This window comes from Cervus elaphus, chromosome 12, assembly GCF_910594005.1.
Source record: "Cervus elaphus chromosome 12, mCerEla1.1, whole genome shotgun sequence".
Lineage (NCBI taxonomy): Eukaryota > Metazoa > Chordata > Mammalia > Artiodactyla > Cervidae > Cervus > Cervus elaphus.
Genome location: NC_057826.1, coordinates 95,189,435 through 95,211,838, shown reverse-complemented (window position 1 = coordinate 95,211,838; position 22,404 = coordinate 95,189,435). Strand labels below are relative to the sequence as shown.

The following is a 22,404-nucleotide window of genomic DNA, read 5'->3' as shown; positions in this document are numbered from 1 at the left end:
TCCCTGAGTACAGGCAAGCACTGCAGAGATTCCCTATCAGCCAGAAACTCAACCATGCAAATTCCCATCAACTAATGCATTTGATAAATACAGTATAGTATAAGTATGCTTACAACATCTGCTGGATCATCAAAAGGGCAAGAGAGTTCCAGAAAAACATCTATTTCTGCTTTATTGACTATGCCAAACCCTTTGACTGTGTGGATCACAATAAACTGTGGAAAATTCTGAAAGGGATGGGCATACCAGATCACCTGACCTGCCTCTTGAGAAACCTATATGCAGGTCAGGAAGCAACAGTTAGAACTGGACATGGAACAACAGACTGGTCCCAAATAGGAAAAGGAGTACGCCAACGCTGTATATTGTCACCCTGCTTATTTAACTTATATGCAGAGTACATCATGAGAAACGCTGGACTGGAGGAAGCACAAGCTGAAATCAAGATTGCGGGAGAACTATCAATAACCTCAGATATGCAGATGACATCACCCTTATGGAAGAAAGTGAAGAGGAACTAAAGAGACTCTTGATGAAAGTGAAAGAGGAGAGTGAAAAAGTTGGCTTAAAACTCAACATTCAGAAAACTAAGATCATGGCATCTGGTCCCATCACTTCATGGGAAATAGATGGGGAAACAGTGGAAACAGTGTCAGACTTTATTTTTTTGGGCTCCAAAATCACTGCAGATGGTGATTGCAGCCATGAAATTAAAAGACGCGTACTCCTTGGAAGGAAAGTTATGACCAAACCTAGATAGCATATTAAAAAGCAGAGACATTACTTTGCCAACAAAGGTCCATCTAGTCAAGGCTATGGTTTTTCCAGTGGTCATGTATGGATGTGAGAGTGGGACTGTGAAGAAAGCTGAGCGCCAAAAAATTGATGCTTTTGAACTGTGGTGTTGGAGAAGACTCTTGAGAGTCCCTTGGACTGCAAGGAGATTCAACCAGTCCATCCTAAAGGAGATCAGTCCTGGGTGTTCATTGGAAGGACTGATGCTGAAGCTGAAACTCCAGTATTTTGGCCATCTCATGCGAAGAGTTGACTCATTGGAAAAGACCCTGATGCTGGGAGGGATTGGGGGCAGAAGGAGAAGGGGACGACAGACAATGAGATGGCTGGATGGCATCACTGACTCGATGGGCATGAGTTTGAGTAAACTCCGGGAGTTTGTGATGGACAGGGAGGCCTGGCGTGCTGTGATTCATGGGGTCGCAAAGAGTCGGACACGACTGAGCGACTGAACTGACTGAACTGATACGGTGAAGAATACTGTTTACCAGTGAAAAATCAATGAACTAGGTTTACATGGATCAATGTGAATAGATCTTGGAACCATGTACTTTTTTAGTTGGGGTATAATTGCTTTACAATTGTGTGTTAATTTCTGCTGTACAACGAAGTGAATCAGCTATATGTTTGCACATGTCCCCTCCCTTTTGGACTTCCCTCCTGCCGCCACCTCCATTCCATCCATCTAGGTCTGAGCTCGAGCTGAGCTCCCTGTGCTATACAGCAGGTTCCCACTGGCTATCTGTGAAAGCAAAATATTGAATGGAAAAAGTAAGCTACAGAATGTTGTATACAATGTCATATATGTAAAATAAAACACAAAACGTTACCATTAACGTTGATAAAGTATGATAAGTATGCATAAACAGAGTCACAGATTACTAGGAAATAGTATTAAGTCCAGGGATAGACCCATAATACATACATGAACACTTAATATATGATAAAGGTGAATTTAAAACTATTGGGGAAAGATAGATTATCACAAAAACATGCTAGAGCAGCTAGAAAAAAAAGGTGATTACACCAACATCTCATACTTTACACCAAAATAAATTCTGTAGTGGTCAAAGATTGTAATGTAAACAACAAAACCACAGAAGTATTAGAAGAAACCAGAGTATAATCTTTAATAATCTTCACATGGGGAATCCATCCTAAGCATAAAAAAAGAGAAAAAAGACCAGATAAAAGACAATGATAAATTCTATTATTTTCAAATAAAAAATATATCCATGGGAAAAAACAAGCAAAGTAAAAACCAACATTCAGAAAAATATTTGCAGCTTAAGTCACAGACAATGGCTAATGTATCCCACAGATGAAGATCTCCTATTAAATCCATGTGAAAAGACCAATAACTCAATAGAAACTTGAGGAAAGGTGTACACAGATAGTCCACAGAGAAGGGAACACCAAAGGCTCTTCAGTTCAGTTCAGTCGCTCAGTCGTGTCTGACCCTGTGACCCCCGAGGACTGCAGCTCGCCAGGTCTCCCTGTCCATCACCAACTCCCAGAGTCTAGCCAAATTCATGTCCATTGAATCAGTGATGCCATCCAACCATCTCATCCTCTGTCTTAGACCTATGAAAAGATGTTCATCCTCACTTTTTGAAAAATGCCAATTTATACCTGGATAAGATACTATTTTTTTTAGATGCTATTTTTTACTTATTAGATTGGCAAAGATGAATGCATTTAGTGACATTTTCTTAGTAAAGTCTGGGAAAACAGTGGTAGTATAAATTGATGCAACCTTTGTGAAAAGCACTTTGACAGTACAAAATCTACCAAAGTCCATATGCGTATTTTTATTAACTCAGCAAGTCTACTAGTCTTTTACCTTACTGATATAGTCATTCACACTTGTACAAAATTTCATACACATAGAAGTTTGTTTATATAGGAACATTGTAATGCAAAGATTGAAAACAACGTAAAAGTCCATCAACAGGGGCTGGTTAAAATAGATGATACACTGAAGCAATGAAATATTAAGACAGTCAAAAAGAAGAATAAAAGGAGAAAGCTCCCCATGTATTGCAATGGGATGACTGCTGAGATAGATCGATTACTGGGTATGGATAGCTAGACATAAAATCATTTACATGTGCACATGTGTTATTGATTGCATATGTATCAAGTATCGCTGGAAGAGAACACAGTGAGCTGGTAATATTGACTTTGAAAATGGAAACTGGTAAATCTATGGCTGATTCATATCAATGTATGACAAAACCCACTGAAATGTTGTGAAGTAATTAGCCTCCAACTAATAAAAAAATAAAAAAAAAAAAAAAAAGAAAAAAGTTGGAAAAAAAAAGAAAATGGAAACTGGACTGCTTCATGGAAACTTCTGAATTTTTAAGCATTTGAACATACTATCCTAAAAATTAAATAGAACTACATTAAATTTCTAAATTTGAGTAGGTTGTTATAATCACAGAAAACAGCTTGGGTCCTAATGAGTTAGTCCCAAGAAAAATAAAGGAAACATCTTAGCAAAAGGTCAGTAACCAGGACCTGTTGTTCCCCAAAGACCTCAATTGTCAGGCAGTCTGAATTATCTACTCCCCACACCAACCATAGGGCTTCATATATAATATAAAGCAGTGTTAATTATATTATCATATTATACATTAGGGCTTCCCCGATAGCTCAGACAGTAAAGAATCCACCTGCAATGCAGGAGACCTGAGTTGATCCCTGGTTTAGGAAGATCTCCTGGAGAAGGAAATGGCAACCCACTCCAGTGTTCTTGCCTGGAAAACCCCGTGGGCAGAGGAGCCTGGTGGGCTGCAGCCATGACGTCTCAAAGAGTCGGACACCACTGAGCGGCTGTCACACCAACCATGTCGCAGAACACTAACCAACGCCGGAGCTTCCCCAGTGGCTCAAATTGCCACAGTCAGGCCTCAAACTGCCCTCACTTTCGTCTCCTTGCTTGAAGAGAGAAATGAAAAAGCTACTGCAGTGCACACTGAGACTGACCAATGAAGGAATGGCTGGGAAGCTTCCGGTTCTCCAGGTAACATAAGACACAGTGAAACAAAGTAATGGAGTTCCCAGGGTCATTAACTACTGGTCCTCACGTCACCTCCCCTTCAGAGCACAGCCTCTGAGTTCTCTCCTTTGGCTTCCCTCTAGCGACTGGATGTCTGACAGCCATCAAGGCAGGGCTGGAGGAGGCAAGGAGATGAGGCCTACAAAGATGGAGTTCCGCTTTACAGATGTCTTTTTTTAAGTTGAAAGCAATAAATCTGTTCTTGTTTAAGTGGCAGATGGATTGTTCCTTACAAAGGAAAGTGAACCCATATGTCTGGAAGGGAAAAAACAGAGCAACAGTCAAGATCTGGGTCTATGCGCTTATTGAATAGCTTAGCCATCAGGCATGAATAGTGGGCTAAGTCAGGATGAAAGTGTTATCCTCCTCTCTGAAGCACCTTACCTGTATTTAACCCATTTATTACCTTTTACAACGAATCTAAGATGTAGTCATTACTGTGATTTTCATTTTATAAAAATAAGGCAACCATGATTTCCCTGGTGGTGGAATCGACTAAAAATCCACCTGTTAATGCACATGGTTTGATCCCTGGGGGATAACATGGGTTTGATCCCTGGTCTGATAAGATCCCACATGCTACAAGGCAACTAAGCCCAGGCACTCTAGAGCCCATGTGCTGCAACAGGAGAAGCCACTGCAATGAGAAGCCTGCACCACAACTAGAGAGTAGTCCTGCTCATCTCAACTAGAGAAAGCCTGCACACAGCAATGAAGACCAAGCACAGCCAAAAAATAAAAACAAAGAAGTGAGGCAACTGGACAGTTTAATTTGCCCAGTCACCCAAGAAGTAAATAGTAGAACCAGTATTGAGCACAGATAATGTGACTCCATTTACAAAGAGATCAAACCTGTCAATCCTAAGGGAAATCAACCCTGTATGTTCATTGCAAGGACTGATGCTGAAGCTGAGGCTCCAATACTTCCGCCACCTGATTCAAAGAGCCGACCATTGGATTCTAATGTTGGAAAGACTGAAGGCAAAAGAAGGGGGCGGCGGAGACTGAGATGGTTAGATAGGATCACTGACTCAATGGACATGAATTTGAGCAAACTCTGGGGGACAGTTCAGCAGAGAGGAGCCTGCTATAGTTCATGGTGTCGCAGAGTCAGACAGAACTTAATAACTGAACACCACCAATTTGTCTCTATAGGCCATGATCTCAAAAAAAAATGTATGGCATTCTATTTCATGGTATTAATAATTTTCCTGGGTCCAGAAGATCCGCTGGAGAAGGGATAGGCTACCCACTCCAGGATTCTTATACTTCCCTGGTGGTTCAGATGGTGAAGAATCTGCCTGCAATATGGGAGACCTGGGTTTGATCCCTGAATTGGGAAGATCTCCTGGAGAAGGGAACAGCCACACACTCCAGTATTCTGGCAGGGGGAATTCCATGGACTGTATAGTCCATGGGGTCACAAAGAGTCTGACATGACTTTGTGATTTTCACTTTTATAGTATGATCTAAGCATTGCAAAAATAATTTTTGTTCGAACTAGGCCTTTATGAAACTCATATGTGAATGTCCTATATTTGTCTCCTTTAGTCAATGTTTCATACACTGCTGAACAACCTTTTCGTTCTAAAGAACACACAAAAAGACATAGCTACATGTGTGCAAGAGCTTTGCGACACTAATTTTCCTAAAACAAATATGATTCCCACTTACAGGGTCCGTCTCTTTTTTCTTTTTGGAAATTTATTTATTTTTTATTGGCCACATAGCAAGGCTTTCAGGATCTTAGTTCGCTGACCAGAAATCAAACCTGCGCCCCTTGCAGTGGAAGTAGAGTCCTAACCACTGGAGTGCCATGGAAGTCCCTCTCATGTTTTTTCTGCCCTCTAAATCAAAGCAGTGTTTCATTTAACATATGTAACATCTAGCACAAGCAAAGAAAGCAAATAAATCAAAGCAAAAGTCCAAAGCAAACCTTAGGACGAAATTTCTGTCCTAAAGACTGAAGACTGGAAACATGAGCTAGACAGCAGCATAGTGGAGTTAGGACGTGGATTCCCCGACTCCCAGTCAGGAGTTACTCATACCAGGCAAAGAAGACTAAAGATAGGGCCAGTTCACCATGTCATTTCTTGTTTTTACTTAGAAACTGTCATGATTTTCTCTTTGTACTAAAGACCTCTCCTAAGATTCTCCACCTTGAGAAAACAGACAGATCCATTAAGAAGTCACATTATGGAGCCTAAAGATGACCAAGATTTGAAGCCAGACGGTGTGATAGTCTGAAGACTCCGTTAACTACCAGCCCCTTATCTTGGCTAATGACTTTTGTCTCCAGCTTCAGTTTCCCAGAACTTGTATTGGACACAGTAAGACCAACCATTTCGAAACAGGGGACCACTGGAGATAATGAAGGAAGTGCCTGACATAGTAGGTGATAAAAAATGAAACCTACTAGTACCAGCATATGATTGATTTCACGGATTTCCCTGTAGAGTCTTTCCCTTTCTTCATTCCTCAAATCATTGCAGGTGGAAGGAAATTCTCTAGCATTTAACATGACTATAAGTATATGCTAACTTAAAAAATGATTATCAACTAATTCAGACACACACAAGACCATAGAAAATAGCCACCATCCATGTGTATCCCCATTAGTGTCATCTCATACTTCATAACTATATAAATGGTATTAGACTGTCCATATTATTCTACAGTTTACTGTACCTCCTCAACATTAGGTTTCTGGGAGGTACCTATGTTGATATTTGTAGCTCTCTTATTTTAAATATAAAATATAGTATTCAATTGTATGAACCTCCCACCACATATTTCTGTGTTCTACTGAGGGACATTTAGATTATTTCCAATATGTATATATTTTTTACTATTCAAAGGATATTGCCACAGACACCTTTCTCACATGTGCATCTTTGGGTACCTGTGGGAGCTTCTCTAGGGTACAAATATAGAAGAGAGATTGCTCGGTTCGCAAGACATGCGCACTTACAACAACACTATCAACTGCCAAATAGTATTCCAAATCATCCTAGAATTTTGTTATTGCAGCTTATGGGGTTTTGCTTGTTCATTCTTTATTGAGCTATATTTTATATATCATAACATTTACCCATTTAAGGTGTACAATTCAACAGTTTTTAGTATAGTTGCAAAATTGTACAACCATAACCCCAACATAACTCTAGATTCGTGTGACAGTGTTTTTATTTATAAATATACTTAGAACAACTGTGAAGTTGGTAATGTGTCTCAGCGTCTCAGCCAGTGTAACTGCGGAAATCCCCTGGGAGAAGCTGGTTTGTAGATTTCCTTGTTGAAGCTTGTTTTTTTGAGGAGGTGACTGGAAAGCTGGAAGGAGTATTTTCAATTAGATTGCGAAACTGCTTAAAGGCAGGTTCTTGTTATTTGTTAAAAAAAAAAAAAGCATTCCTATTTATTCACCTCAGAGTAAAATGACTCAGAACTGACTCTATTTGGAGAGATGGGAGGCATGATCTACCAAATAAAGGAACTCTTTTCCCCCAGAACTATTCTCACTCCTGCCAGAAAGGGAGGGAGGTGTGAACCAGGGCAGAAGATGGAGTAAACCATGTGGAAGCTGGGACACTGGCAAAGAGGAGGGGGAACCGGTGTCTTTTATTTTTCTCCACAGGTTAACTTAGCTTTTCATCAAGTCATTTTTAGACTCTTAAGTTATTAATTAATGGCACTTCCAAGTATTGTTTACTCCAACTCATACTTAATGTGCTAATTGACAATGTGGGTTGCCAAGTATGACTTGGAATACAAATTTACATAAGAATATTGTCTTCATCCAGCCACTAAACATTCTAAATCTGACACATTTCTTTTTCCTTGGAATCTCCTGAGAAACATCAGTTCCATAGACAAAAACACTGGTTCTCCTGTATTCATTCCTTTTGGTCATTGCTTTAAACCGCAGGCCTGTGCGGCTAGTGAGGTGAGCTTTAGCGTGTCTGCCCTGGGGTCGGCCCTGAGTCTGGGCCTTTCCGCCTCATCAGTCTTAGGTTACCTGGTCTCCTGTCACCTGATGGGCTATCACTGAACACGCCCGTGCCCTCTGTACTCGTGGGGAGGTCTGAAGGGGAGGAGGAGAGTTCAGAGAGCTGCCAGGCCGTAAAAATGACTATTGACATCTTTAGAAATGAGTGCACGGGATGAGAGGACCCAGGGAAGTGGTCTCTGTGACTAGCTCCCTCCATCCTTACACGAGGAGGTCCTGGCAGGAGGTTTGGGTCCACGCCAAGGCTCCACTAAGGCTTTAAATTTGGGATCTGCAGAAGCAAAAGACGTAGGACTGAAGTGGAAAACAGCCCTGACCTGCACTGGAAGGGATTAAGTCCTGCAAGCAACCCTGAACTCAGGGCAAAAAGCCAGTCAGGATGGGAAGCTGAATAGCAGATGAGCACTCCTCTCAGGGGAAACAGTCTAAGCAGCTTCAAGCAGCCTGTATTCCCAAACCAGGCAAAATGATCCCGCCAATCCTGAAAGAGGGCTGAGTTAAAGGGGTTACCTTGCTCCAATGCAAATATATGCAACATTTACCTACCTCTTCTGAGCCTCAAGAGCAACAAAACACAGCTGAAGTCCTCCCCTCCAGGGCCATTCCCCTGAACTGGCTTCAGAGCTGGCACACCAAGACTCCACTTTCCCAATCTATGGTCCAGCCTCCTTAACTTGTTAGTCATGGGCCCTGCCCCCAGCCTCCTCCACATCCACACCTGTAATCTACACATCTGCTGATCAGGGCAGGCTTCTCAAAGCTCAGAGCCTGGAAGGGAACACAACTGCACATGGAAATAAGGCCCGGCATCTTGCTTCCTCTCTGTTTAAAATCTATTCAAGTTGCAAGGGTTCCAAGAAAAGGTTGTGGGTAATTATATTTGCCCTCTGCCCCATCCCATGTTGCAGAGTAAATGTGTATAGGCCACAGTAGTTCTAGTGGGACAGAAGTGGTATGGTAAGTCATATATTGCTCACTATTTGAGTACCTCACATGTATTATTTCATTTAACCCCCCAAATAACCCTACCAGGGAGGCATTACTGTCTTCATTTTTGGATGCGAACACCAAGACCCAGGAAGATCACAATTTGTAGAGGACATAGGTCTGATTCAACCCCAAAGTTCATTGCAGCACTATGTACAATAGCCAAGACATGGAAGCAACCTAGCTGTCCATTGACAGATGAACAGATAAAGAAGTTGTGGTACATTTATACAATGGAATATTAGCCATTAAAAAGAATGACAAAATGCCATTTCTAGCAACATGAACGGGTCTAGATATTATCATACTAAATGAAGTAAGCCAGACAAAGATAAATATCATATAATATTGCTTATCTGTAGAATCTAAGGGCTTCCCCAGTGGCTCAGCTGGTAAAGAATCTACCTGCAATGCAGGAGACCTGGGTTTGATTCCTGGGTTGGGAAGATTCCCCTGGAGAAGGCAACGGTTACCCACTCCAGCATTCTGGCCTGGAAAAATAAATACAAGTGAACTCATTTCCAAAACAAAGACTCACTAGCCATAGAAAACAAATGTGGTCTGTTTTCAAATAGGAAAGGGGAATGGGGGAGAGAACTAGGAGGCGGGGATTAATATACACGCACTATGCATAAATCAGATAATCCACAAGGACCTATTAGATGTAGCACAGGGAGTATACTCAGTATTTTCTAATAACCTATGTGGGAAAAGAATCTGAAAAAGAATGAACTTATGTATATGGATAACTGAATCACTTTGCTATATACCCGAAACTAACACAACGTTGTAAATCAACTATACTTCAATATAAAATTTTAAAAAATTGTAAAAGGTATCTGTAAATGTAAAATGGTATCTGTAAATACTCAAATACCACAGAACTGAGAATAAAGATACATAGTAAACATTGATGGTTCACTTTGCAATGCAGGGTACACCGGTTCAGTCGCTAGTCCAGGAAGGTCCCACATGCAGCAGGGCAGCTAAGCCCACGTGCAACTACCGAGCCTGTCCTCTGGCGCCCACACGCAGCCAGCGCTGAGCCCACACGGAGCAGTTACCGAGGCCCGTGGGCAGTGCCCGTGCTGTGAGAGACGCCACAGCACTGAGCCCACAGTGACCAGGCAGTAGCCCCTGCTCCCTGCAACTAGAGAAAGCCCGTGTAGGACAGTGAAGACCCAGCACAGCCGAAAATAAAATTAACTAATTAAAAAGATACACAGTAAACAAACAAAACCCCAGGCAGTCTCGCTCCACAGCAGTGTGGTGGCAGGAGGTGATGGGCAGGGTCCACCTGGATGCAGGTGGAGAAAATGTTAAAATAATAATAAAACCAATTAGAAGTCAGACGACTTTTTATTATCACCAAGTATAAACTATTTTCAACAGTGCAATGAAGAATTATTTTTCCTCACTTGGGTGAAACCACTCCCACCATCTGATTCAGCTGGATGCTCCAATGTCTGTTGCCTGATAAGCGGCAATGGTACGACTCTTACGGAAAACTCAACTGGGACACTGAGGACGGCAGAGCAGAAAGATGGAAAGACCCTGGTTTTTAAAAAATTATTGCAGTACAATGCAAATATAATTTACCACTTTAAGCATACAATTCAGGGGCATTAAATACACTCGCAATGTTGGGCAACCATCACCACTATCCATTTCCAGAACTTCATCATCCCAAACATAAAACTTTATACCCACAAAACCTGATTCCTGTTTTTTCCCTCTCCCTAGCCCCTAGTCACCTCTATTTTCTCTATGAATTTACTACTCTAGGCACCTCATATAAGTGGAACCAAACTTGTCCTTTTGTGTCTTTCTTCCTGTAGCACCGTGTTTTCAAGGTTCCATGTTATAGCATGTGTCAGAATTTTATTTCTTTTTAAGGTGGCATGATACTCCACTGTATCTAAGAACTGGGTTTTTAATGGCATCTTTGAAGCACATACCTTAGGGGTCCCCTTGCTAAGTTAGGAAGTTTACCTTATAGTGCAGGTCACACGGCATTGGCTTTTCCTCTCTCTTACAGCTGAGAATCCTGACACAGAAGACACAGCTCAGGTTCTGTGAAGCTCCAGGCTGAGCAGTGAGGCCCACAGACACTCAGAATGGATATTCTCCAGCATGCAGCAAAATTTTACCCAATTTCCCTGTGTGTAAGTCTGAATCTATGTACACATGCATATACACACTCACAGGACAAAGGCCACAGCTTTACCTCTTTTTATCCTCAGTTATTTTGATAACCCCTTATTATAATTGTTAATTTCAACATAACCAGTTAGTCAGTACTTAACATTTTTCAATGTATTCAACTCCAAATCAAGTGACGACGTTGTGCCTGGTGATCTGTGGAGAAGTACAGATTGACGCCTTTTTTCAAAACACTTTTCTACAATCTTCACTGACACAGGAAAATAATCAAGTTTAGTCAAGGTAAAGAATAAAAACATTTATTTAAAAAACACCATCCAGCATCAACTGCTCCAACTTTGGCAGGCAGGCAGGCAAGCAAGGGTGAGCAGTTAATGTTTTATTTGTATGTGAAACTGGAGACACAGGAAGCAAGCAGTATGGCAAAAAAAAAGCTTATCATTAGAACTGAACACGAGAAGTGAGGAGTCAGCTACTATGACAGGAGGGGACTTTTAAGTCACCACGCAATGAGAGGAATCTCATCTTTCATAAGTACTAGTAGCGGGGGAGGCCTGACTTACTTGCAAGATTATGAAACATGTTGGTTCATGACTGTGAAGAGGCGGACTGCAGAAAGCTGTGAGCAAACCCCAGTGTTAGCAAGGGGATATGGAGGAGAAGTGGGGATAAAGAGAAAGAAAAATAGGGCAGAATGTTTCTGCAGCAAAGGTCTCTAGAAAAAAAAAAATTTTTAATTAAAAAAAATCTAAGCAAGCATGCATTGTAATATTTTTCTGTGACTGTAAAAGCATAATGGGTAGCATTAGAAGCCAATTACGCTATAAACATATACAACAGCCTTTCATTGTGAGCATATACATGAAGCCTCCTGCATCTATTAAATTATAAATCATATTATGAAATTCTATCATTTGTTTGCTTGTTCCCTTTCCTGGTTCCTAGTTGTTCACATTCTGGAAGAGGACAATGCCCTTTGCAGATTTATCAATCCAATCTTTTCTTTTCACAGATGAAGGAGGGTAGTAGCTTGCCCACGGTCACATTCCTCCTCAGTGAAAAAGACTGGACAAGAACCAGGTGCTCTGATACCCTATCGGGTGCTTTCCTCATTCCAGCATGACGGACTCACACTCTCCCATTCGTGGTCTGCACTTGATAGTTCTCCGTCAATCTCAGCTGGGGCAGAAGGGCTGTGAAAGAAAGGAACTGGTCTGCTTGGAGCCTCCGATTTGCTATCATTGTGGGACAAGAAACCATAAAATGCATTTCCCACTTCAAGTCTGAAAGTAATCTACAACACACACTCACATTACACACACACACACACACTCAGGCTACTGAGAAATATTTCCTTGATAAAGCACTGTGTGAGATAAGAATTTTTAACAGCTTGCAGAGGAGAGGTTATTGATTTTAAAAGAGAACATCTGATCAAGGACACATACACCTTTCAGAAGCTCTTCAGATAAAGTCCTGGTCATAGCTGACAACCAACATAGAGAGCTTCTGGCTCCAGGGGTCATGTCCACACCAGGCACAGAGTCCCTAATCACAGTACCAACAAATGTGGTGGGAACTGCCTGCAGTTCTGCCTGCACGTAAACTGCAGCAGAAAGGGAAGGACATTTGACTGGATTATTTAAAGGGCCCCACCACTGCCGCATCTATTTTGGGTTTCACATTTATCAGTACTCAACATTCTAAATGTGCTAGCCTGGCTGTCCCCGTGTCTGGGTGACAACACCGGGAGTGCTTCGTTGCAACATTCGCGACAGGTACCTCGAAAGGCAGGCTGGTCAGATCTCTCAAGGTTGTTTTTTTCTGTGTGTCCTTTGAGAACAAAATCAAAGGGTAATTAATTGCATTTTTTAAATGTCTCTAAGTTTTTGATCAAGTTCAACATAAGGAAGATCAATTTAAAATACCCTTTGTAGTAATCATGAACCAGGAAAACTGTGAGAGGAAACAGAGCTCTTCAAACTCGGATGATTTCCAGTTTATGGAAACATCAAATACCACAATTCTATGGACTGTCCTGCAGACATTTATCTTTCTTGGGCTCCACAGGTTTTGTAACAGGAAGGTTCTCTTTCACTGAAACCTCTCCTAGGAACTTGTTTTCGCAAGTGAAGCTTTTTGTTTTGTTTTACAAAACACGAGTCTGTCTCGTGTTGTGTGTGCTGTCTCAGGCAACAGACTGCCTTTGTACTGTATTTCTGGTCTCTTTCCATATAGCTTGCTGTATCCTGTACACAGACTCCTGAAAAATCCTTTCCACCTGGGTAGGAAAGCCATGACTTTCTTCCTCCAGGGCGTTGATGGTTCGCAGAGCAAAGGGAGTTCTCTCTCGGGGCAGGGGCTTGTTCAGGGGCCGCATGGGGATGACGGAGTTGTACTTGTGCTGCCTGTTAACGGAGTTCATGAGGGACGAATAGAACTGGAACTTACACCAGGTGTCCCTTAAGAAGTTTTCGGTCAACAGTAAGATAGTCCAGGCAGACCCGTTGACAGCATCATCCAAGTTCTGTAAATGCTGTCTGCCACACGGCATCTCGGCAAAGATGATTCCAGGTTTGATGCCGAAGTCGTTTTCCAGCAGACTCTGGACTCGGAGGGCTTCGCCTGTGTCTTCTTCAGCGTGCAGTATCACAAATTTGAGGAACACCTCTTCTTCCGTGTCCTCTTCCAGCCTCTCCTCCACCCCCTCCTGCTCCCCTGCTGGCATCTCTGCAGGACTGCTGCACACAGCATCACCACGCAGGCAGATGTCTTCCGACTGCTTGGAATCCAGCGTGTGACGGCTTTGACTAGGATCCACACTCTGGCTTTTACCCCAAGGCACAGAGAGATGGCAGGGGTCCATTTTAGACTTTCCGATACCCATTATAAAGATCCGAGTCAGAAGAGGGAAGCTTTACTTATTTCTCAGCATTTCATTTCGTTCTAAAAGGAGAAATAACAAGCAGAAGTATACTGTAAACTCAATCAAAACATTAAAAGTGGAAAATTTCATTCAACCTGAAAAACCTCAAGAGGATTCTAATATAAAGTTCTTAAAGAAAGAAGTGTCAAACAGATCACTGGGAAATGGAATCACTTGTCTTTTTTGAGCTTCACAAGGGCTATTACAAGTAGTCAAGGCTAAGTTAAAGAGGGTCCAGTTAATACAATAGGAGGCATTTGGAAATTTTAAATGGTACTATATTCACTCCATAAACCTCCATATTAAAATAAATTACTTTGGTATTTAGTGAAAAGGTACTGATCATATGCAGTATAAATCCAACTTCATTATTCTAACAAATTATTGTGTGGACTAGAAAGTGCAAAACCTAAAGAAACAGAATATTCCAATATTAAATTCAAAATTTATTTTTGTATCAAACACAAATACAAAACAATACAAATATCCTAAAGATGGCTAGCAGGCAGCTCCACTGACTCAGAATAAAGAGAAGATCTGAAATGTCAAATGACACGTTGCCCAGGATTCACTGGTTTAGTCTTTTTGTTTGTCTACAGTCAGGCCACATTATAATGGGGCTGGTAGAGAGACTATAGTAAGGACTGTGAAAAGTAAGCAATATCTTTTTCCAGCTAATCCTCAGAACACTTAAGAAAACAAACTTATTCCCCTACGGAGCAATGAGCATCCTGGTGTGGACATGAAATCTGCAAACAGCCTTGTGGTTTTCATCAGTGAAATTAACAAATAATCATTCTAGTCTATACTTGTTCTTTTATTTAAAAAATTCTAAATTCAGATGGAAGAATTAGATCAGCTGTGAAAGGGACTCCATGTGAATCTAATTTAAATAAATATTCAGATCATGTTCACAGTGTTGCTAATAATTCCCAAAATAGGCAGTTTCAAGGGGGATTCTTTTATCAAAAGACAGAAAACTTAGAATAAATATAAATTCCATGTTTTCAAAATATGGGCCCATAGGCTATATTCCAAGCATTTTTATTTATTGTTCATGGGCAAAAACCAGAGTTCAAGAAGAAACAAGAGTTTTACTCATAATGACCTAAGTAACATGAAGTGTATTACATATGCCAAAATAACTCAGGTTTAGAAGAAGCCATGCAGCAAAACTGGTGAAAAACTGTCATGGGAAGAAAAAATAAGAGAATTTTCTTTCTAATGTACTTAAGGAGTGAAAGGTTTGCCACTGTCCCTGAACAGTGAAGGAATTGCTGGCTACCACCTGTCATCTATTCTGTCTGTACGTCACGTTTGGGTCCACAGTACACCATGCCAGCCACCCAGCGGTAGTCCAAGGCATGACAACCCTCCAACGCTACATACATACATCCCAAATAATAAACCTAAATGAATTCAGACTCTCATCCTTGCTTAGGATTTACTGCTTTGTTATTGTATCATGAAAAAATTTTACTATGCAAAATTGCAGAAAGAAGCTTCCCCTGCGTTAAAAATAAGTTAAACTATTCAATCTATATAAAGTGTCAGTTAAAATAATCTTCACTTACTCATTAAGATAGGTTTTTAAACCGACTTAACTTATACTTAATCTTATACACTAGTTGCTGAAGATGAGGGCATGTGAAGTTAAGATGGCAGATTTTCCTAAGAAGTGTCAAAAACCTCTAAGGAAAACGGTGTGTCAAGTTAGATCACGAACTTTTTGAAATAAATACAAAATAAACAGGTGGTGCTAATGGTAAAGAACTTGCCTGCAAATGTAGGAGACATAAGAGATACGAGTTCAACCCCTGGGTCAGGAAGATACTCTGGAGAAGGGAATGGCAACCCACTCCAGTATTCTTGCATGAAAAATCCCATGGACAGAGGAGCCTGGTGGGCTACAGTCCATGGGGTCACAAAGAGTCAGACACGAATGAAGTGACTTAGCACACATGCCAACAACAAAAGGAAAGAATTACACCATGGATAAGAATTACAATTTTATGTCTCATTTTCCTTAAATGCTGGTAGGCAGAAAAGAGCAAAACACTCCAGAAATCTATGATGTGCTGTTTCCCCTTCCAAGCACTGCTGCCTACCTCTGCCTGAAGCAGACCAGCGAGAAACAAGTCAGTGACAGTGTCTGAAAACTTCTAATTTGGGGAGGACAGTAAGGAGATAGCCAAGAGGAAAAGATGCAGGAAGTTTTTCTGTGCTAGAGATCTGCTTTTCCCATCACCACGTGATCCAGAGATGGAGAAGTGCTCCAGATTCATCACAGGGGTTCTCAAGGCTGCAAAGTAGGTGGGAGAGCCTGACTGTGCTCACCCTGAGCTAATGAACTCCATCAACAAAAAGAACAGAAGGAAGGCAGGGAATGCGGAAAGAAACAGGGAAGGAAAGAAGGCTGGCGGAGAGAATCCTGCAAAGCCTTGTCAACATCTTCCTCCCCCATCACAGACAGTCAGCACCAGGGTTAAGAGATTTAGGTTTCAGCTCCTTCCCCTCAGCTAAGTGGGAGCAGAGTGAAGGTGGCCTCTGGGGAAAGGCACACAGGATTGCTTACAGGAATAAAAATGTGTGTATGTACACAGTTTTGCATGTTTATACATTTTTAATTTACTTTTTTGGAATGGTAAATTTTGAAAATATTGATATTGAAAAGTGTTACTGCCATCCTTGTCTTCCCCGTTCATCCTGTTACCCCCATGGCCTCCTACTAGTGACTATTTTTATTAGTTTCTCCTATGTTCTTCCAATATTGCCTTATAAATATATCTATATATTTTTTTCCTTTTTTAAAAAAAGTATCGTCGTATATATACATATACACTGCCAAAGAGTAATAGATAGATAGGTAGGTGACTGCTTTTTCCCTTAATAATATAACTTTAGAGCCTTCCATATCAGCATACAGAGAAACTCCACATTCTTATTTACAACATAATCTCCCAACATGTGAATGTACCCTAATTGTCCCCTGTTCTCGATTATGTGATTTGTTTCCAGTCTACAACTATTATGAAAATGCTGCAATGAATAACTTTGTACAAGGGCCACTTCATTTACATCCAAGGTCATCTGTAGAATAATGAGCCAAATGGAATTTCTATATCAAAGGACAAATGCATTTGTCACAGTGATAGATTTGGCAAAACTGCTCTCTGTAAGACTGAACATTTTTTTGTTTTGCTTTTAACTTGACAGAATGACATGCCCACCTCCAACCCATGCCCCAGAAAAGATCTAAGACCAAAAGGACCAATTACTATTGACCACAGCCCAGTGGAGCTATTCACATTCCCTCAGGGCAACAGAAACGTGGAAAGATACAACTTATCAGAACGGACCCCTTAAAAGGAAGTTCTGTAGGGAAAAGCAACAGGTCCAGGATCAGCAGAGTCAGGCAAAAGAAGGTGCCAATGGAATCCCCCCACATTTAACAGGAGTGAGATGAAAAGAACTGAATGGTATCTATGCATACGTGGCAAGTGTGCAAAAATATTATAGGAAGTAAGAAAGAATATAGAGAAGAATCATAGCAGGCAACAGACAAATACAAATTTCCATTGTCATTAAGATTATGCACTCTGGAATCAGACTGTGTGAACATAAATCCCAGGCCTACTATAAAAAAACAACTGCAAGACTTTGTACAAGTTACTTACGTGTAAGGAGGAGCCAAGATGGTGGAGGAATAGGACCAGGAGACCACTTTCTCCCCTACAAATTCATCGAAAGAACAACTGAACGCTGAGCAAACTTCACAAAGTTACTTACGTGTATCTCTGTGCTTTGATCTCATTGTGTGTTAAATGGTGGTAATTAAAATATCTACCTTTAAGGTTTTCAGGAAGATCAAATGGCTTAGAAGAGTGCTCCCTAAGTTTTTAGCTGTTAATTTTGTTATTAAATACATAACAAAGAAGCTGAAAAACACTTCACAGTTTTACTTTAGTAACAGAACACAGAACTAAGCCATATGCATCCAGAGGGGTGAGTTGGCTGCGGCAGAGGATGCTAACACGACTTCCCTTTGACTATTTCATTATTCTCAGGAAAAGAGGAAGCAAAACTCCTTCCTTAGGACCGCCCCAAACCTCAGTCTTGTAGCATAAACAAAACTTAAATGATAGAGGATGGAAGCTGTTGGGGTGTCCACAAGGTTATTATTCTTCTTTACGCTTCTGTGTGCTGAATCGCTTTAGTCGTGTCTGACTCTTTGCAGCCCGCCAGGCTCCTCTGTCCATGGGATTCTCCAGGCAAGAATACTGGAATGGGTTGCCATTCCCTCCTCCTGGGGATCTTTCGGACCCAGGGACTGAACTGGCGTGTTGACTAGCCCCCATGTGCCCTCGTGCCCCCAGCAGAAGCCTTCTGTGGTTGGAGAAGGGTCAGGGCAGCACCCGGGGCATCCTATCCCACCACAGCCTCTCTTCCTGCAGAAACTTCCCAGGAGGTTCCTTGGGGTGGTTACGGCCAGCCCTCTCTGTCCTGGCCCTAACTCAAAACTGAAACATCAGTGTGAATTTCTCCTTCATACAAAGTTTACTTTCCTCACCTAGACCTTTACGACCTTTGTTAGACCTTTGTTAATTGTAGGTGTCAGCTGGGCAAGGCTACAGTGCCTAGTTGTTTGGTCAAACATCAGTCCAGATGTCGCCCTGCAGATATTTTTAGATGAGACTGACATTTAAAGCAGTAGACTTTAATTGTAAAAATACCGAGTCACTCTGCTGTCTAGCTGAATATAAGATTGTAAATCAACTGTTATCTTAAATTTAAAATGTAAATAAATAACGCGGTAGACTTTGAGTAAAGCAGATTACTCTCCATAGTGTGGGTGAGACGTAGCCAATAAATGAAGGCCTTAAGAGCAATAATGAGGTTTCCCAAAGGAATTCTGCCTTTGGAAGGCAACAGAGAAATTCCACCTGAATTTCCAGTCTTCAGATGCAAGACAGCAAAGTCAACTCTGATCTGAGTTTCCAGCCCTGCCAGTCACAGGAGTCAATTTCTTAAAGTGAACCTCCCACCCTTCCTCCCTCTCTCCCTGTGAAACCTACTGGTTCTGTTTCGCTGAAAAGTCCAACTATAACCCTCCATAAAAGTTTGTTGCCCTTAGAATTAAGAGTTACTGTTTGCTATTTAAAAACAATTTTGACAACTTCGAGAGAGAGAGACTCCCAAACAACAGGAAGTGAAACAATGACCGGTAATAATTTGATAACAAAATACACATTCATACACAATTTTCAACCTGTCCTTGTGTTCACCACTGAAAATGCTTATGTGTTTAAATCACTGCCTCTGACGAACATTTAGGCATCTAGTACTTGGCTTCTTCTGCCCTGGAGAAACTTTCAGTTGTTTTTCCTATCTGAATAGCACCATCTTGTGGCAAATATGTACAAAATTAGTTTCTTTGCTTAATTAACAGGCTTTGTCATTATTAATAAATGTAAATGCTGTTGAAAACTTACTCTGCACCAAGCCCTGCTGTGTTTTAGGGATGTGGAGCCAGGATGCAGAGACAGGACTCACTGCACAGGTGCTCCCGCCAGGTAACAGGTGCTACTGGAGCACTGAGGATGGACACTGCAGCAGGGAGCACTCACATCAGGAAGGCTGAGAAGGGACGGTTTCAGGCAGTGGGAGCAGTATTTGCAAAAACACTTGAGGCACCAGAGGGCACAGCATGTTAGGAAGGCTTTGCACTTGGTGTTTAGAAGCCTCAAGTCCATATGCAGGGATGGGAGGGGGATAGGATAGTGTTAGACATCAGGATAGACAGACAGCAGGATTAGAGAGTAAGGAACCTAGAATATTAGGCTCAGGACTTTGAATTTGATCCCGTGGGCAGACAGGGAGCCCCTGGCAGGTGTTAAGTAGGGGAGTGACATGATCTGACTTGTTTTAGACAGATTAAGATAGCTGGAGTAAGGAGACCGTGAGGCTGTGGACAGGAAGAGGAATCGGATGAGAGGCTGCTGCAATAACCGAGGTGAGAAAGCAGAGCCCGCAACCAAGCAGTGACGGGGAGACGAAAATGTGCAGGAGAGAGGGAAGCTTAGTAAGAAGGACAGGAGGTCAACAGCTACAAACGGAGATGACGTCACTAAGAGGAGGGAAACCTGGAATGCCTGGAAATACAGGGAACTGGCTGGTAGAGACAAAGAGGATGAAAATGTGTGGGAACTTCTGAGGGCTGAGCTGTTTTCCTCTTGGTGACTGGGCAGCCCTGTCTCTCTCCTATTCCCCTGTTCTCTGCGAGGAGGAGGGAAGCCACCAAATTCCTCAGGGTGCCAGGTCTCAGGGTAAAGTCTGCGATGAACACTGCAGATGACGTGGTGACCTGTAGGACTCTGGGATTTAGCATCTTGGGAGAAAGTGAGCACACTTGGTTTTTAGGAGGCATGGCTGCATTATATCGGAAGAGACCGTGCTGCTCCTGTGGTCCTTGTCTGGAGGCTTAGGAAAGGAAGGGGAAGGTATGGATGTTAAGTAGCCAACGGGGCATTCTGTAGCAGGTACAGCAGATGGGCTCAACCAAAATTTATGCCAACTTCCTTTTAGTGAACCTTCTTGTACTACAAGTACTAAAAGCTGTATTTCCCAGACTTCCTTCAAGTTAGGGTACTGGGTGTAACTTATGTTCTGCCAACATGTCTGAGTTAAATATGAAGGGAGGCAGAGCATGAAGCAATACTTTGCAGAACTGGTGTGATTCAGGAGCTGGCAGCATGCTGAGCTGCAGGCGGGTTCACGGTTTTGGCAAAAGCCCCTGCTCCACTAGACCAGATCTGCAGGTGGTGTTCCGAGGTGTTCCCAGAAACTCCACCTGGAGCCTAGCTCTTCAACTCGCCCAATGATAGGGTACCTTTTGTAATATCTGCTACTGTATACCTTTCTGCTTAAACTAGCTTGAGTAGATTCTGTTTTCTGCAACTAAACAACTAATTGATACAGCATCCAAATCCAGGCCATGAGACTACAGCAAGCCAGCAGCAAAATATGGCACAGCCATCTGCTTTTGTAAGTTTCACTGCAACACAGCCACACCGTTCATCCATGTGCTGTCTGCAGCAGATTTCACGCTGGAGAGGCAGAGGTGAGCAATTCCAGTGGGAGCCGGATGGCCTGGATGACCCAGGATATTTATTGCCAGGACGTGACAGAACAGACCTGTGCCAGTTAAGACGAGGATCATGCAGACTTTTATGTCAGACCCACACCCTGAAAATACTTTAAAATCCCCACTAGGGTGATCAATATATTCAGGAATAGGATGGGTAGAATTTGACTCCACCTTATCTTTACTGAAATAACATTTACTGAAGGTCAGTTCAGTTCAGTTGTTCAGTAGTGTCTGACTCTTTGCGACCCCATGAACTGCATCATGCTAGGCCTCCCCGTCCATCACCAACTCCCGGAGTTTACTCAAACTCATGTCCATTGAGTTGGTGATGCCATCCAACCATCTCATCCTCTGTTGTCCCCTTCTTCTCCCGCCTTCAATCTTTCCCAGCATCAGGGTCTTTTCAAATGATTCAGCTCTTCACACCAGGTGGCCAAAGTATTGGAGTTTCAGCTTCAGCATCCTTCAATGAATATTCAGGACTGATTTCCTTCAGGATGGACTGATTGGATCTCCTTGCAGTCCAAGGGACATTCAAGAGTCTTTTCAAACACCACAATTCAATCAATTTTTCGGCACTCAGCTTTCTTTTATAGTCTGACTCTCACATCCATACATGACTACTGGAAAAACCATAGCTTTGACTAGACAGACCTTTGTTGGCAAAGTAATGTCTTTGCTTTTTAACATGCTGTCTAGGTTGGTCATAACTTTTATTCCCAGGAGCAAGCGTCTTTTAATTTCATGGCTGCAGTCACCATCTGCAGTGATTTTGGAGCCCCCAAAAATAAAGTCTGTCACTGTTTCCACTGTTTCCCCATCTATTATGCCATGAAGTGATGGGACCAGATGCCATGATCTTAGTTTTCTGAATGTTGAGCTTTAAGCCAACTTTTTCACTCTCCTCTTTCACTTTCATCAAGAGGCTCTTTAGTTCTTCTTCACTTTCTGCCATAAGGATAGTGTCATCTGCATATCTGAGGTTATTGATATTCCTCCCGCAATCTTGATTCCAGCTTGTGCTTCATCCAGCCCAGCATTTCTCATGATGTACTCTGTATATAAGTTAAAAAAGCAGGGTGAAAATATACAACCTTGACATACTCCTTTCCCTATCTGGAACCAGTCTATTGTTCCATGTCCAGTTCTAACTGTTGCTTCCTGACCTGCATACAGATTTCTCAAGAGGCAGGTCAGGTGGTCTGGTATTCCCATCTCTTCCAGAATTTTCCAGAGTTTGTTGTGGTCCACACAATCAAAGGCTTTGGCACAGTCAATAATGCAGAAGTAGATGTTTTTCTGGAACTCTCTTGCTT

General features: G+C 41.9%; 1 protein-coding gene across 6 annotated transcripts in view; it reads right to left on the bottom strand.

Moving 5' to 3' along the window:
• Nucleotides 1–11,298: 11,298 nt before the first annotated feature.
• LOC122704943 (TIR domain-containing adapter molecule 2) overlaps nt 11,299–22,404 on the bottom strand; it is a 41,929-nt gene continuing 30,823 nt past the window's right edge. For 4 of the 6 annotated variants that reach the window (XM_043920079.1, XM_043920080.1, XM_043920083.1 and 1 more), the window contains exon 2: nt 11,299–13,961. In XM_043920079.1, coding sequence (XP_043776014.1) covers nt 13,204–13,902 — 699 coding nt within the window. In that variant the 5' untranslated portion in view covers nt 13,903–13,961 and the 3' untranslated portion in view covers nt 11,299–13,203. Of the gene's footprint in view, nt 13,962–17,618; nt 18,085–22,404 lie in introns of those variants that run through there. The other 2 variants (XM_043920082.1, XM_043920084.1) reach the window with 2 other exon arrangements.